Source organism: Megalobrama amblycephala, linkage group LG22 (genome assembly GCF_018812025.1).
Source record: "Megalobrama amblycephala isolate DHTTF-2021 linkage group LG22, ASM1881202v1, whole genome shotgun sequence".
NCBI classification, from domain to species: Eukaryota; Metazoa; Chordata; class Actinopteri; order Cypriniformes; family Xenocyprididae; genus Megalobrama; species Megalobrama amblycephala.
In genome coordinates, this window is record NC_063065.1 from 25,480,879 (window position 1) to 25,494,707 (window position 13,829).

At 35.1% G+C, this 13,829-nt stretch overlaps 1 protein-coding gene across 1 annotated transcript in view; it reads right to left on the reverse strand.

Moving 5' to 3' along the window:
* Positions 1–13,829, reverse strand: part of LOC125257744 (receptor-type tyrosine-protein phosphatase H-like) — a 35,947-nt gene extending 22,118 nt beyond the window's left edge. The window contains exons 1-6 of the mRNA XM_048174393.1: positions 13,734–13,829; positions 12,399–12,675; positions 9,284–9,544; positions 6,637–6,897; positions 5,110–5,364; positions 4,374–4,637 (exon numbers count right to left, since the gene is read on the reverse strand). Coding sequence (XP_048030350.1) covers positions 4,374–4,637; positions 5,110–5,364; positions 6,637–6,897; positions 9,284–9,544; positions 12,399–12,675; positions 13,734–13,829 — 1,414 coding nt within the window. The remainder of the gene's footprint in view (positions 1–4,373; positions 4,638–5,109; positions 5,365–6,636; positions 6,898–9,283; positions 9,545–12,398; positions 12,676–13,733) is intronic.

The following is a 13,829-nucleotide window of genomic DNA, read 5'->3' on the forward strand; positions in this document are numbered from 1 at the left end:
AAAGTTAGAAAACCTAAACTTAATCCAACTCCATGGCTTAACAACTATACTCGTTCTCTGAGGCAGGAATGCAGGAAGGCTGAACGGAAATGGAGAAAGGATAAGCCTTTACTTCAGTTTATGAGGCAGTGTTTTTCAGACTGCTGCGAGAACTGCAAGGCAAAATTATTTCTTGAGTGTCACTTTTGAGTTCTTTGAGCAAGTCTGGTGCAAGGTATGGACATCATTATGCGTTTGTAGCCATTTGGTGGTTGCAATGTGGTTCCTTTATGTCTTCATAAGGAGATAGTTGATGGTGTTGGGCCAAGAATTACTTCCATTATTAACAGTAGTCTTCATAATGGAGTTGTTCCAACAGGCCTTAAGCAGACGGTTATTCAGCCACTTCTTAAAAAGCCTAATTTAGACCCTCTAGAACTGAAGAATTACCGGCCCATCTCAAAACTACCATGCCTATCAAAGATTTTAGAGAAGGTGGTTTATTCCCAGCTAATGTCATTTTTAAGTAGGTATGAGATCTTAGACAAATTTCAGTCTGGTTTTAGGGCAGGTCACAGCACAGAGTCTGCACTTTTAAGAATTTGTTAATGACCTCCAAATAATCACAGATGCAGGTAATGCAGCTGCTCTGATTTTATTGGACTTAAGTGCAGCTTTTGACACAGTAGACCATGTGATTCTTATAAAGCGGTTATTCCTTTTAATTGGAATTAGTGGGATGGTTTTAGAGTGTCTTATCTGTCAAATAGATCATTCTCTGTAAAGTATGGTAACTTTGTTTCAACGGCAGCACCTGTTACTTGTGGGGTCCCCCAGGGTTCTGTTATTGGCCCTATTTTATTGTTGCCCCTGGGCTCAATTTTTTAAAAATACGGCATGTCATTGAGCTGGATGACTCAAAATCTGCTTCAGCTGAACCAGAGTAAAACTGCGATTATGTTTTTTGGCCCTGCCAGAGGATGTTTAGATATGTCCACGTATTTAGGTTTGTCACAGACTGACTGTGACCTAGGACTTTTATTTTGAAGGGACTGAGCATGGGTATATGTACAACAAATTCTTTCCACCATTACACATACATACAAACTAAATGCCGGCAAACTATACCATCCTTATGTAGTTGTATGTTTGTGCCCTAATTTGGGTGTTGTGATATCCCATTTATCATCCCAAGTTGTTAGTTTTGTTTTTGTCTGTTAAATATTGTTATTTGTTTAAATTTTTAATGTTCAGTGATGCATCCTGTTCCAATAATGTTACACAGAAAAGAATACCAAAAATACTTTACACAATAGGTGTTTATTTTATTTCCTTTAGTTATCAAGTTAACTTCAATGCATTTCAAACAGCTAGACATACCTTCTGGTGCACCTGTCCACATGGGAAGTAGCCATTTTTAAGCTATTGCTCATGGCAGATTTCTCCATCTGGTTCTGACCTCATAGGGGAGGGAGAGAACCGTGGATGTAAGTGTTTTCTTATATGTCTTGTCTTTATTGATTTGAGCAGTTTAAACTGTAATATATGCAAATGATGTTGTTGAGCCGAACTATAATGAAGGAATTATGGTTTTATTTTGTCATCTGCTTGTAACTTAAAAGTGTTCCCCGTAAAATGGTATGTTCCAAATATAGGAGGAGCCAAAGCTTTAAAAGGCAGCCATTTTAGGGGAATGGAGGATAGAGAGGTTGAATTGCACATGTATTGTGGGCCTGGACATTGGCATTAGTGATGGCGAGATGAAGCCTCATGATAGTGATGGCGAAATGAAGATTTTTTTTGAAGCATAATAATGTAAATTATTATTATACATAAAAAAAGTCTTTCACGTGTCATTTCACTTACGCAATTTGAATAAATGAGTCTGAATAAAATTTGGGGGGAGAAATAGGCAAGCTTTGGCATATATTATCAAAATAAATGATTGTCATAGAATGAAGTATGAACTAGGAATAAATACAAACTGAACACATGCAAATATTTATTCGTATTATGGCAAATTCTTTTGCTAAAAAGCAAATGACACTTCACATCTGCGCAAGGGTTCACGTTATGTGAATCAGAATACGAAGCAGTCACATGGTTGTGTGCGAAAACGAAGCTTCGGACGTCACCGATCACGTGGTTATGGCAAAACGAATCAAGCTCCGACACAGTGCTTCACTGTGAGATGTTTCGTTTTTTTGATACAAGCTTCGAAGCCTCGGTGTCAAACGTCACATCACTACCTCATGAAGCATTGAAGCTTTTCAGCCATGTGGTTCACAAAAGGGTTAATTTCTCGAGGCTTCATTTGCTCACAATACCACCTGGTGGTCAAAGAGTATAAAACAAGTAGATACATTACAGATGACCTGATGTGATCTGTGATACACTGTATTTTGCGGCAGTTATGGCTTAGAAATAACGGTGAAGAAAAAATCAATTTCCACAAAGACTTATATATTTATTTGAATGTAATGTGTATTTTCTGGTTGTATATAATGATTGTATAACATAACTGTGTAATAAACGTATTGGCTTCAAATGAATGGGGCTATCAAATGTGTGTAAACAAATTCTTTGGTCATAACAGGCAGGAGGGGCGATATTATTATTCTAAAACCACAAATTCTGAGGGGATCCCATGTTTATATGTCTGTCAAAATGTCACGCCAAGATTTGAACTGCATTCAGTCGAACCATTCGAACCAGTCAGGCAGAAGCGAGGTTTCGAACGTCATCAATGACGTCATTGATCTAAAGCGATACAAGCCTCGATTCGCGCTTCACTGAAAGCTTCCGGGATTTCTCGACACACGCTCCGAAGCCTCGGCACAGACCGTAACATCACTAATTGGCATAGCCAAACTTACATTTATTGATATATTATAAATAAATTTGATTTATCTCCTTTTTTTTTCTTTGTTGTTTTGTTTTTGACTATTGTACTGTGCACAACTGGGAGAACTACTTGTTTGCACTTTTTGGATTAAAACCACTCTGAACTGTGCATTTTTGTCCCCTGCTATTTTTTTTACACCTCTGGCCGCTGGTACACCCTAACAAGGTTCATGGTCGGATTATTGCCATGACCAAATAAGGAACTTAGGTGTGGTGTTTGACCCAGAGCTGAAATTTGACAAGCAGATTAATGCTGTGGTAAAGAGTTGTTTTTTTCCAGATTAGGTCTATTGCTCGACTAAGGCCTATTCCATTAAGAAAAGACTTATAGAAGGTTATTATTAATGCCTTTGTTTTGTCTCATCTGGACTATTGCAATGTGTTGTATGTGGAGTCCTGCCAGACCACTATTTCACGTTTGCAATTAGTTCAGAATGCAGCAGCTAGGCTGCTAGTGGGTGCTATCTCTATATCTCCCCTATTTTAGCTTCTCTAAAGTGGCTACCAGTGAACTACAGGATAAAATATAAAACTTAAAATATAAAATTTAAAGCAGTGCATGGGATGGCCCCTGCTTACGTGTCTGAGCTCATTGCTGTTCGTCAAGCACAGGTCTCTAAGATCCAATAATAAGTTATTGCTTACTGTCCCTCGTAATCATTTAAAGTTAAAGGGGGATCAGGCCTTTGTTGTTGCGGGGCCGAAGCTCTGGAATAGTCTTCCTCAGGAATTTAGAGAGGTCTCATCTGTAAATGCTTTTAAAGTCAAAAACTACTTCTTGTCTTTAGCCTTTGAGAGGGTGGGCTAGTCTTTGTTGTTTAGTAGGATGTGTGTTGTTTCAAGTTGTGTGTTTTAATGAAGTGTTTCTTGATTGTACAGCACTTTGGTCTGCAGGTGCAGTTGTAAAGTGCTCTATAAATAAAGTGATATAATATATATATATAATATATATATACATATACATTTATATTATATTATATTATATTATATTATATTATTATATTATTATATAAAGTGATCGTGTCTCTTCAGAAAATTTGGACTAAACCGCGCAATTCATATGGATTAGTTTCATGATCTTTAACTTTATGATCTTTACTTTTATGATTGAAGCATCAAAGTGCTAGCTGCATAGCTCTCTTTGGAGGCACACAATGCTCAGATTTCATAAAAAAGATCTTCATTTGTGTTCCAAAGATAACTGAAAGTCTTATGGGTTTGGAACGACATGAAGGTGAGTAATTAATGACAGAATTTTCATTTTTGGATGAACTATCCCTTTAATATTGTATTAGTAAAAGTTTAAATGAACAATAAATGTATTATTAAACCTTATTGTAAAGTGTTACCAAAGTATTATATGAAGAGATCAAGCATTCAAAACCACACAGGTCATTTCTTTCCATGACTGGCAAGCTTCACTCATTTAGAACTCATATATTTGCTTTTCAAATAAGTAGCTCAATCAGAGTAATGCTATCAAAACTTACTTGTGATGCTCTTGAAGCTGTACCCATTACTTCTGACACCATTCACCACAGTGAAGAGAGTAAAACTGTGTATCGTCCCTGGTGTAAGCTGTGAGTAAATATGTGAAATCTCATCACCCATAACAGATCCAGTGAAATTGTTCTCAGTTCCATGAATATCACGCAAGGTGTAGTTGTAATTGTTGTTTTTGTTTAACTTATTCCATTTGATTGTCAACTGTGTCAGTGATCGATCGACTCCAACTTCAATTACACTAGATAGAGCTGTAAAGAGATATTTCCACAAGAATTAATAATTATTATAAATACTCTAGAACATACAGTAAATTCCTCTCAAATTCATCACTGATAATTTAGTATGTGACAGGGTTGTGCACCATTCATAACTGAGCTGAGAATCTGAATTTGAACTGGATGAAGGATTGCAATATTTAATCATTAAACCTGAATGAAATTGAAAGAAATTCACAAAACTGCTGTCAAATCAATATGTATGTAATTATTTGGAAATTTTGTCTTGAAGTTGGACTAATTAAATGTGTTGAATGTCTTTAAACTGCAATTCATTAAATTTATCTATCTGTTATTTAAATTTAAAATCATGTGTCATAGCTAATTCAAATGGCAACTCATTCACTGAAAGCAAGCTGATTCTTTCATTCTCACCCTGCTATGTGGTCCATTATTATGATACAAAGAATAGGAGAATATGGATTCAGAAATGAGGGCTACTGACTTGTGGTGTGATTGTAGTTGAATCCAGTACTTCTCACATCAAAAAACTCTGTGTACACAGTGAAGATGTAGTTTGTTGCAGGAATCAAACCTGATATATGACACATAATCGTATTCCCTTCTGCAGTGATAATAATGTTTTCACATGAATTTTTGCTGCATTCAAGAGTATAGCTGTATGTTTTTTTGTCCCATTTTAAGATCACGTCAGTGTCATTTTGCTCAGCCAAATCCACCTTTTCAACATTAGATGGCACTGAAACAAAAGCAGATATACTGAAATATGTCAGGTAAGTTAAACATGCACAAATCTAAATAGAATCAAGAATCTTTTAATAAAAAGTGCAATAACACAACCAAGACCAAACAAAGAACTGAGGAAACTGTGTATGTTTACACAACAATGGTGTACTAAAAATGGAAAAGTTTCTTCTTTGTACAGATAACAACATTATCAAAATGATATTCGTTTACACGGATCCACGAAAAGGACGACAAATGCTGTATTATGCCTTACAGGCCAGTAACTGGCAAAGTCAGTTTGTAAAGAAATACTATGTTCTTACGCACAAACACATTCATTTACAGAGTACTTGCACCAAACACGCATGCCTATAGACTAAACGTATAATATGCGTGTGCATGGTGTCACCGTTTTCACAGATTTGCATTTTTGTAGTTTACACTGAGACGATAAGAGTACTGTTCTCAAAAACTTGCACTTTAAAACACATTTTCAAAATTTTGCATTTTCAGGCCACCAAAATGCCATTGCCATGTAAATGGCAAAAATGCATAAAAAGCTTTGTTTGAAATTGAAATGGTGTCGTGTAAACATACCCTAATGGCTTAAATACACAGGAAGTGTTAATTAACCAGAACAGAAACAGGTGCGGGATTAATCAGAAACGAATGACCAAGGAACACAGACAAAACAGGAGCAGGGAAAATTAAACCAAAACACAATGAAACTAAACAGACAAAAGCATAATCCTGAAAAGATATGTATGTTATACAATAAGCCCATTATTCATAAATAATCAGAGGGATTAACGCATTAATGGACCTCTTAACTCATACGGCAACAACCAGCATATTTTGAATTGGTCACACCTTAGATTAGGGTCCAGTTCTCACTATTAACTAACTGTTAAATAAGAATTTTGCCTCAATACACTTATGTTTACTGCTTATTACCATAATAGGTAGTAAGGTAGTTGTTAAGTATTGGGTAGGATTAAGGGATGTAGAATATGGTCATGCAGAATGAGGCATTAATATGTGCTTTATAAGTACTAATATACAGCCAATACCCTAGTATTATGTGTGCTAATAAGCAAAGATAATAGTGAGAATTGGACCCTAAACTAAAGTGTTACCTTTGAAATTATTACTGCATGACAGTTGGTAACCTCTGACAGAAGAGGGCAAGATTTCATCAAAGCAGCAGATGTGACATTCTCAACCACTCTAAACCAACAAAGCACACGTCAGTGTATGTTGACTGAAATTATGTACTGAGACTTACCGGTTACTCTGGCAAATTTGTATCCACTGCTCTTGAAATCTTTAAACACAGTGGAGAGTGTAAAGGAGTATTCAGTCCCTGAAGACAAAGACTCAGCCCTATATACCACTAAAGAATCAGGTTGTGTAGCTATAGTCTCTATTTTATCCCCGTATACCAGCTCATAAGCGTAATCATTCCTGTTGTTGACTCTTTCCCATTGCAATGTCATCTCAGTCTCATTCCGATCGATGACCAAAACACTCCCAACATTAGATGGAACTGAAGAGGAAAGAGAAAGAATTTTTATATTGTCTTTAACACTGTTACTGTCCACCTGTCCATCAGTTCATCTACCATTCAGTTCCTGAATGACCAGTTAATAGTAGTTAAAAGTAGTTAGAAACCACATCTACAAATGTCTAAATGTCTTTGCATTACATAAAAATACCAAGAAATTAGCATTATATTTTATTTTAAAGAAATACTAAACAAGCTCATTTTTTATATCAGATATACAGATACAGTTGACCATAGAACCTGTGTTTGTGAAACGTTAGAGGATCATGTTGATAGTTAATGTGATTAACTAAATCTGGTTACTCTCGTACGGCACCTATGTGAGGTTAGTGCTGAAAAAAGCTCTAGCAGCATTTGGGTGAATTCTAAATGGCATTTTTGCATCCTGAACTTCAGGAAGAGGATGCCATTAGTAAGGGCATTCCAAATGAAAGTGAACACAATTAATTCAGGTAGGGCCCTTCCACAATTTTTTTTAGTGAAGGGTATATAGTGTAAATTTTATAGTTCGAGTAAACATAAACAGAATCATTTAAGTTTATTTGCTTTGTTTGGGATATATTACAAGCATTTTGTCATGCATTTCATTTGAAGTTTAAATAAGTTGGTAGGAAATGTGTTTAATATTAGATTTGTAAGGTACATGTGACTACATGCAGGGCCTAAAGAAGAGACAGCAAGTTTTTGTCAGTTACATTGTCAGTAAGTGAACAATGAAGTGCTCACAAATAAGCAATACTTTAAGTGTTTTTAATCAATACTATATATTCCTTATGTTACTATAAATTCTTTGATTTTGCATTCAAAAATTGAATGAAACTTCATTACATTTATTTTAGGATACTTTACACTGTAAAGAAAATATGGAATATGGTAAAAGTATGTAAACAAATATACAGTAAAACAACAACAACAACAAAAAAACTGCATTTAGATCTAACAGAAGATACCGTAAAGTGCAGTTACTGGAACTAAAATATATTAATGACCATATAATTTGTCTTTTGAAATTCTATATAATATATTTTCAACAATACGTGTACAATTATTACTCTTTTTTTTTTTTTAAATACAAATCACCTTCGAATTTAAAGTGAAAAACTGTAAATTGACATTTCCAGAATTTCCCTGTGTGACATAAAAAGGCATTTAATTCAAATAATTGTGTTTAGGCACATCGATACTGCAGTGTTGATATATCGATACTCACAAGCTTTTTATTTGGTATTGCTGATTTAAAAAACATATTAAAATTATATTAATACAAAACATCAGTTTCTGCATCACTTTTAAATGTTTTCAGTACTTGTTCTAATATTTACGCCAAAACACCCCAGACATATTTAGCTGGCCTGTATGTATGTCACATCACTATGAGAAGCAAGCACACAGCAAAAATTATGTCTTGTATAAGAAATCTTTAAGTGCGCATGTTTTATGTTGTTAGTATTTTATTTTATTAAAATATATCTTGTACTAAATTATTTTTATTTAATAACAATATTTTTCCACATTATTTTTTACACCTATTGGTACAAATTTTTTTTTTTTGTTTAATTGTGGTCATATTTGCTTCTGTAATACATTTGTTAATAATGGTCAGTATGTGTCGTGTAGATTTGCCTTTTACTGTAATTATCCTTATTTTCTAAACATTAACACTATTTTTAAAAAATCACATACCCAGAAACAATCAGTATCGGTATTGTATTGTTATAATTGCAACAAAAAAGTATTGGTAACAATGTCACCCTTCCCTGATTGTGTGTGTGACCATGTGGAAAGGCTAATAATGCAATAACAACGCAATAACTTAATGACAACAACCAGCGTATTTTGAATTATTGCTGACAGTTAGGGCTAGTTTTTGTGCCAGTTGCCTTTTTGGTGCCATGCTGCACTGCAAATTAAACACTGTTTTCTGTTATGCATTTTACAATGGTGTTTCAAATTCAGCTGATTTGTCACAAAGATAATGTTATCTAATGCTAAAATGACAAAAATGATGTTGTCTTGGAAGCATCAAGAATGTGTTGATTGAATTTATAGGATTACATTATAGTTTTGTTGCAAATTAACAGATTTTTAAATTCAAAGAAAATATTTTTTGCTAGGAAAACTTAACTGAAAGAAAATACTTCAAGCAAATTTAAATCTATATTGCTAAAACTAAAAAAATGATCATTGTTTTGTGGTGGGAACAGTTAAATTATTGACAGGGCAAGTAAAAATTCAGCAAGGTTACACATTGTATATACAGAATAGCATCCTAATTCAGAATCTGAGAGAAATGTCAGAGGCAGTTGTTTTGTCTGTCACACCTCTTCCTTTCTTAATCAGTAAGTGCGACAGATGTACTGAGACTCACCGGTTATATTGGAGAAGTTGTATCCACTGCTCTTCACTCCTTCAAACACAGTGTAGAGTGTAAAGAAGACTTCAGTCCCTGAATGCAGAGGCGTGACCCTATATACCACTGAAGAGCCACTTGGTGTAGGTATACTCTCAATTCTATCATTGTATTCCAGCTCATAAGTGTAATCGTTCCTGTTGTTAACTTTTATCCATTCTAATGTCATCTCAAACTCTCTGCGATTGATGACCGTAACACTCTCAACATTAGATGGAACTGAAGAAGAAAGAGAATGAAATTTTACATTTTCCTAACGTAGCAAGTAGTTGGAAATCACATCTACAAGTTCTTGCAATAGTGTGTGTATGTACGGAGTTGGACTTACGACGAGGAGTCCCCCTGGGTACGAATCCCGCGAAAGGCGAGTGACGGTAAAAAGAGAGCTCAAAGAGAGATCTAAACGAGCTGAAAAAACGGTAAGATCGCGGACGCTTTTTATGTCACGTTTGCTTTTGTCAACGCTATCGGGTAGGTTTAGGCGTAGTGTCGGTGGGACGTTATTTTAAAGCGCAACGGAGTGCAAATGTCAAATCAAGAACCGCGGCGATTCGTCTAAAAAGCAACGTCATAAAAACGTACTGTATTCACCCTATTATCTGCTCCGGCCAAAAAAAAAAAAAAAAACACGCTTTTAGCGTCGCTCAGTGGACATTTCGCATCGAAACTGCAGCGAGACGTAGGCCTAGCCTACACATCGACTTGTGAAAAAGTGCCCACGGGTAGACGTTTTCGTAATGAGACCAGGTTGCAATATATATATATATATATATATATATATATATATATATATAATATATATATATATTCAGTGGCGTGCGGTGGTGTTCTGAAATGAGGAGGCACATTTTTTTTTTTATGATTCAATGTAAATTCATGTGCATTACTCTTACAGTTGACACATCTTCCTTGTTTAATGAACATTACTTTACAGTACATCAAAAAAGAAACAAAATACAATTCTATTTTGTAATTTTATATTAACAATGTAATGTTCTATTTATCAGAACCAACCATCAAGTTAGTTTCAAGCTACATTCATTCCAAAATAATAGGCCTAACTAAAGGCAATAATAATTTAAACAATATATTTTATTTGTGTGTTGCGGATTTTCTTTTTAATTGTCAACCTAGGATATTTTGGATCATCAGTCATGCTCCATAAACACGTCTGTCACAGACACGAATTGTATTTTTAATTTCACCAAACTGATTGCACTAAAAAAAAAAAACCCCGCAATCATCATGCTTTCAGTCCATTACAAGTTTGATTTTGACATGACATAAAGCAGTGATATCTAACTGGGTGATCTGTTTACTTACTTTTCAATTAGTCTTCCCATTGACGCCATTATTTGTTCAGTCAAACTGACGCGCGGAGCGTGCACGTCAACAAGAGGCGGGATTTATCGCACAAGCCAATCATATCCAATCACAACCAATTACATCCAATCATAGCGCGATGGAGACATTGCCTCCTCTCACGTGACTTTCCTCCATTCATTCTCAATTACGCTCCACAAAACCCACCGCACGCCGGGGGTCTGATGATTTTAAATGGTTTTCTATGAGAGGAAAGGGAGGCATGACTCCATAGACTGTAAAGCATGACTCCTCTGTGTAACTTTACCTGCGGGTGTCGCTGTTGGGCAGTGTTCCTTAAGAAATACGCGTGACTTGCGCTCTTTTTAATGTCATAATTTGTAATATTTGTGTTGTTTTATATGTAATATGGATTATTTTCTCATCCTGTTTTTTTTTTTTTTGAGGAGGCACTGCCTCCCTTGCCTACTCGGAGGAAACGCCCCTGATATATATATATATATATATATAGCCTATATATTAGGGATGCACCGATACCATTTTTTAAGGACCGAGTAGGCCTACGAGTACCGATACTTTTTTTCTAGTACTCGCCGATACCGATACATTTATTAATTTCTCTCTCTCTCTCTCTCTCTCTCTCTCTCTCTCTCTCTCTTTTTTTTTGTGATGTTGCAGTTGTCCAAGCACAACACATTAAGACTAATGAATGTAGGACAGCTTCTTTATTATTACTCTAATGAAAAAAAGTAATAATTTTTAAGTGCTTGTCACAAACTTTCACAGTGTCCAATAACCTTCAAAGGGCATAATTACCATATATATAATTGTTATATAAAAAGAAATGTACAAACAAATTACAAACAATATAACAAATACTATAGAGATACAAATTAAATAAATTATTTTTTTTTAAATACAGTAGGTTTATTTACCATGTATACATTTATTTAACATATTTTGCTGTTTTATTAACATTAAAGACAAATATAGGCGACGGTCCCTTTAAGACCGAATCCACGGATACTGGCACATATCCTGTTTTCACCCAAATGTTTACGTCCACTTAAGCAATAACCGACTGTATTTACGTGAGATACTCCACATGATGGACATTTTGACAACCATGTGCATTTGACAATTCAGGCGCTTCTGGTCTGTGTCATTCAGCGCGATTCCGCCTATCCCGCCTTCACTAATCGATAACGAATTGTGATTGAAAAAGCATGCAGTTCGCATTGTGTGGGTTGTCATCATTAATTTTGAAGTATTTCCACACCTCTGAGGCTGACATTGTTTCTGCTGCTGCCGTCGGTGTCTCTGTGCACGGACAATTTACGTCATGTGAGGTATCTGTCTTTGGAATCGGGGGTAATTTTACAAGTAGTAGGCCTACAAGTACATGAGTTTGGTATCGGTGCATCCCTATATATACCTATATATACCTATAGGTAAATATACACCTATATATATATATATATATATATATATATATATAAAATCCAAGAGTTAATTGTAATTGTGGTTTTCAAATAGGTAACTTTCCTGAAATTGTGAAGAACACTAACTTTTGAGAAAGATCATTTATTAACAATGAACTCAAATTAAACTTTAGCTTAAATGAGGTTTACAGTCTATTTATAGTCTATTTTTAATATAAGAGGAATTTGAATTTTATATTACCACAATTCTTAAGTTAATCAAAAGAGAAAACATTTTATATATTGCAAAACCTCAATGACTCACTTACCAGTTACAGCAAAGAAATTAAGTCCAGTGCTCCGATCCTCCCCAAACACAGTGTAGAGTGTAAAGGAGTATTTAGTTCCAGGAGACAGAGATGGGACTTCATGAGTTACTGTATTACCCTGTTCTGTTACATTGATCCGTTCATCTGAGACACCCTCTCTAGCCAGTGTATAACTGTAACTTCTGTTGCCCCCAGCTATATTCCATTGTAATGTTAATACAGTCTCTGTTTGAGCAATTACTGAAACGCCCCCAACATTAGGGAGAACCGTTTGTCCCTGCATGGGGAAGAAATGACATTGATTAAATAATCAAATAAAGAAACTTAATTCCAAAACAATAATTTTGTTAATAAATTCTAGACATCCCATTTTTATACATATAGCCTATAAAAAATGAGAATGAACCAGAATGAAATTCTTAATTCATAATTAAGAATTTTAAATGAGTGAGTAAATAAATAAATAAATAAATAAATAAATAAAGACTAGAACTTAATAAAACATTTTGTATTAATCTTAATAGAACAAGGGAATGGGCCATTTAGTTTATGTTATTCGTATTCATAAAAACAAATGAAAATATGTTTCACATTATGAATATGAATCACATAAACTGAAATGGTCCGTTCCCTTGTTCCATTAAGATTTATACAACATGTTTTATTAAGCTCTATTTTTATTTATTTAAAATTCTTAATCCATAATATGAATAATATGTAAGGATTATTCAATTCAGTTTGATGGATTTTAACTATACAACTGAAATTCGAAATTTTAAATACAGGCTGAAATATTTTTTTGAGTGAATTTGAACACAACATCACTCTCCCGCTTTGCGTACTGCACAGCATTTTGACTCCTTGTCCCACACGTCGCATATTGAGCAAATGTCCCGCATTTTCATCTGTCTGTTGGTTTTTAATTATAATATTTTAAAAAACGTGCATGCGTTCTTTTGCCTTTTTAAGAAAGCATTAAATTTATTATTTTTGCTGCGTAGTTTTTCACCTAACAGCGCTTCGACAGAAGTAACATCCCTACACCAATACAACAGCCGTTTTTCAATCCTATCCAATGGTTGAAAAGAAAGGAGTAAACACGGTCACTAGTAGGTTGTGACGGCTGTCAATCCAAATGTGGAGCGGAGTTGGACTTGGTCAGAACTGTTTCAAAAATAGGGTGACCAGACGTTTTGGTGTTCTGTCCCCGACTGGAGTTGTCCCCGGAAATGTCTCCGTTTTACAGCTCGTTCAAAATAACCCGCATATGCATTGCAAAAAGACCGACGAGCATACAGCAGCCTGCTGGAGAAATTGTGTAGTGATCATGTTCACCAACAGAGGGGGCTGTGCAGCTACACTTGGTCGCGCGCGCGCCGCTACTTCATGAGGAAAGTCATCTGGATCTGGACCAGAGCAAATAAGCGCCAT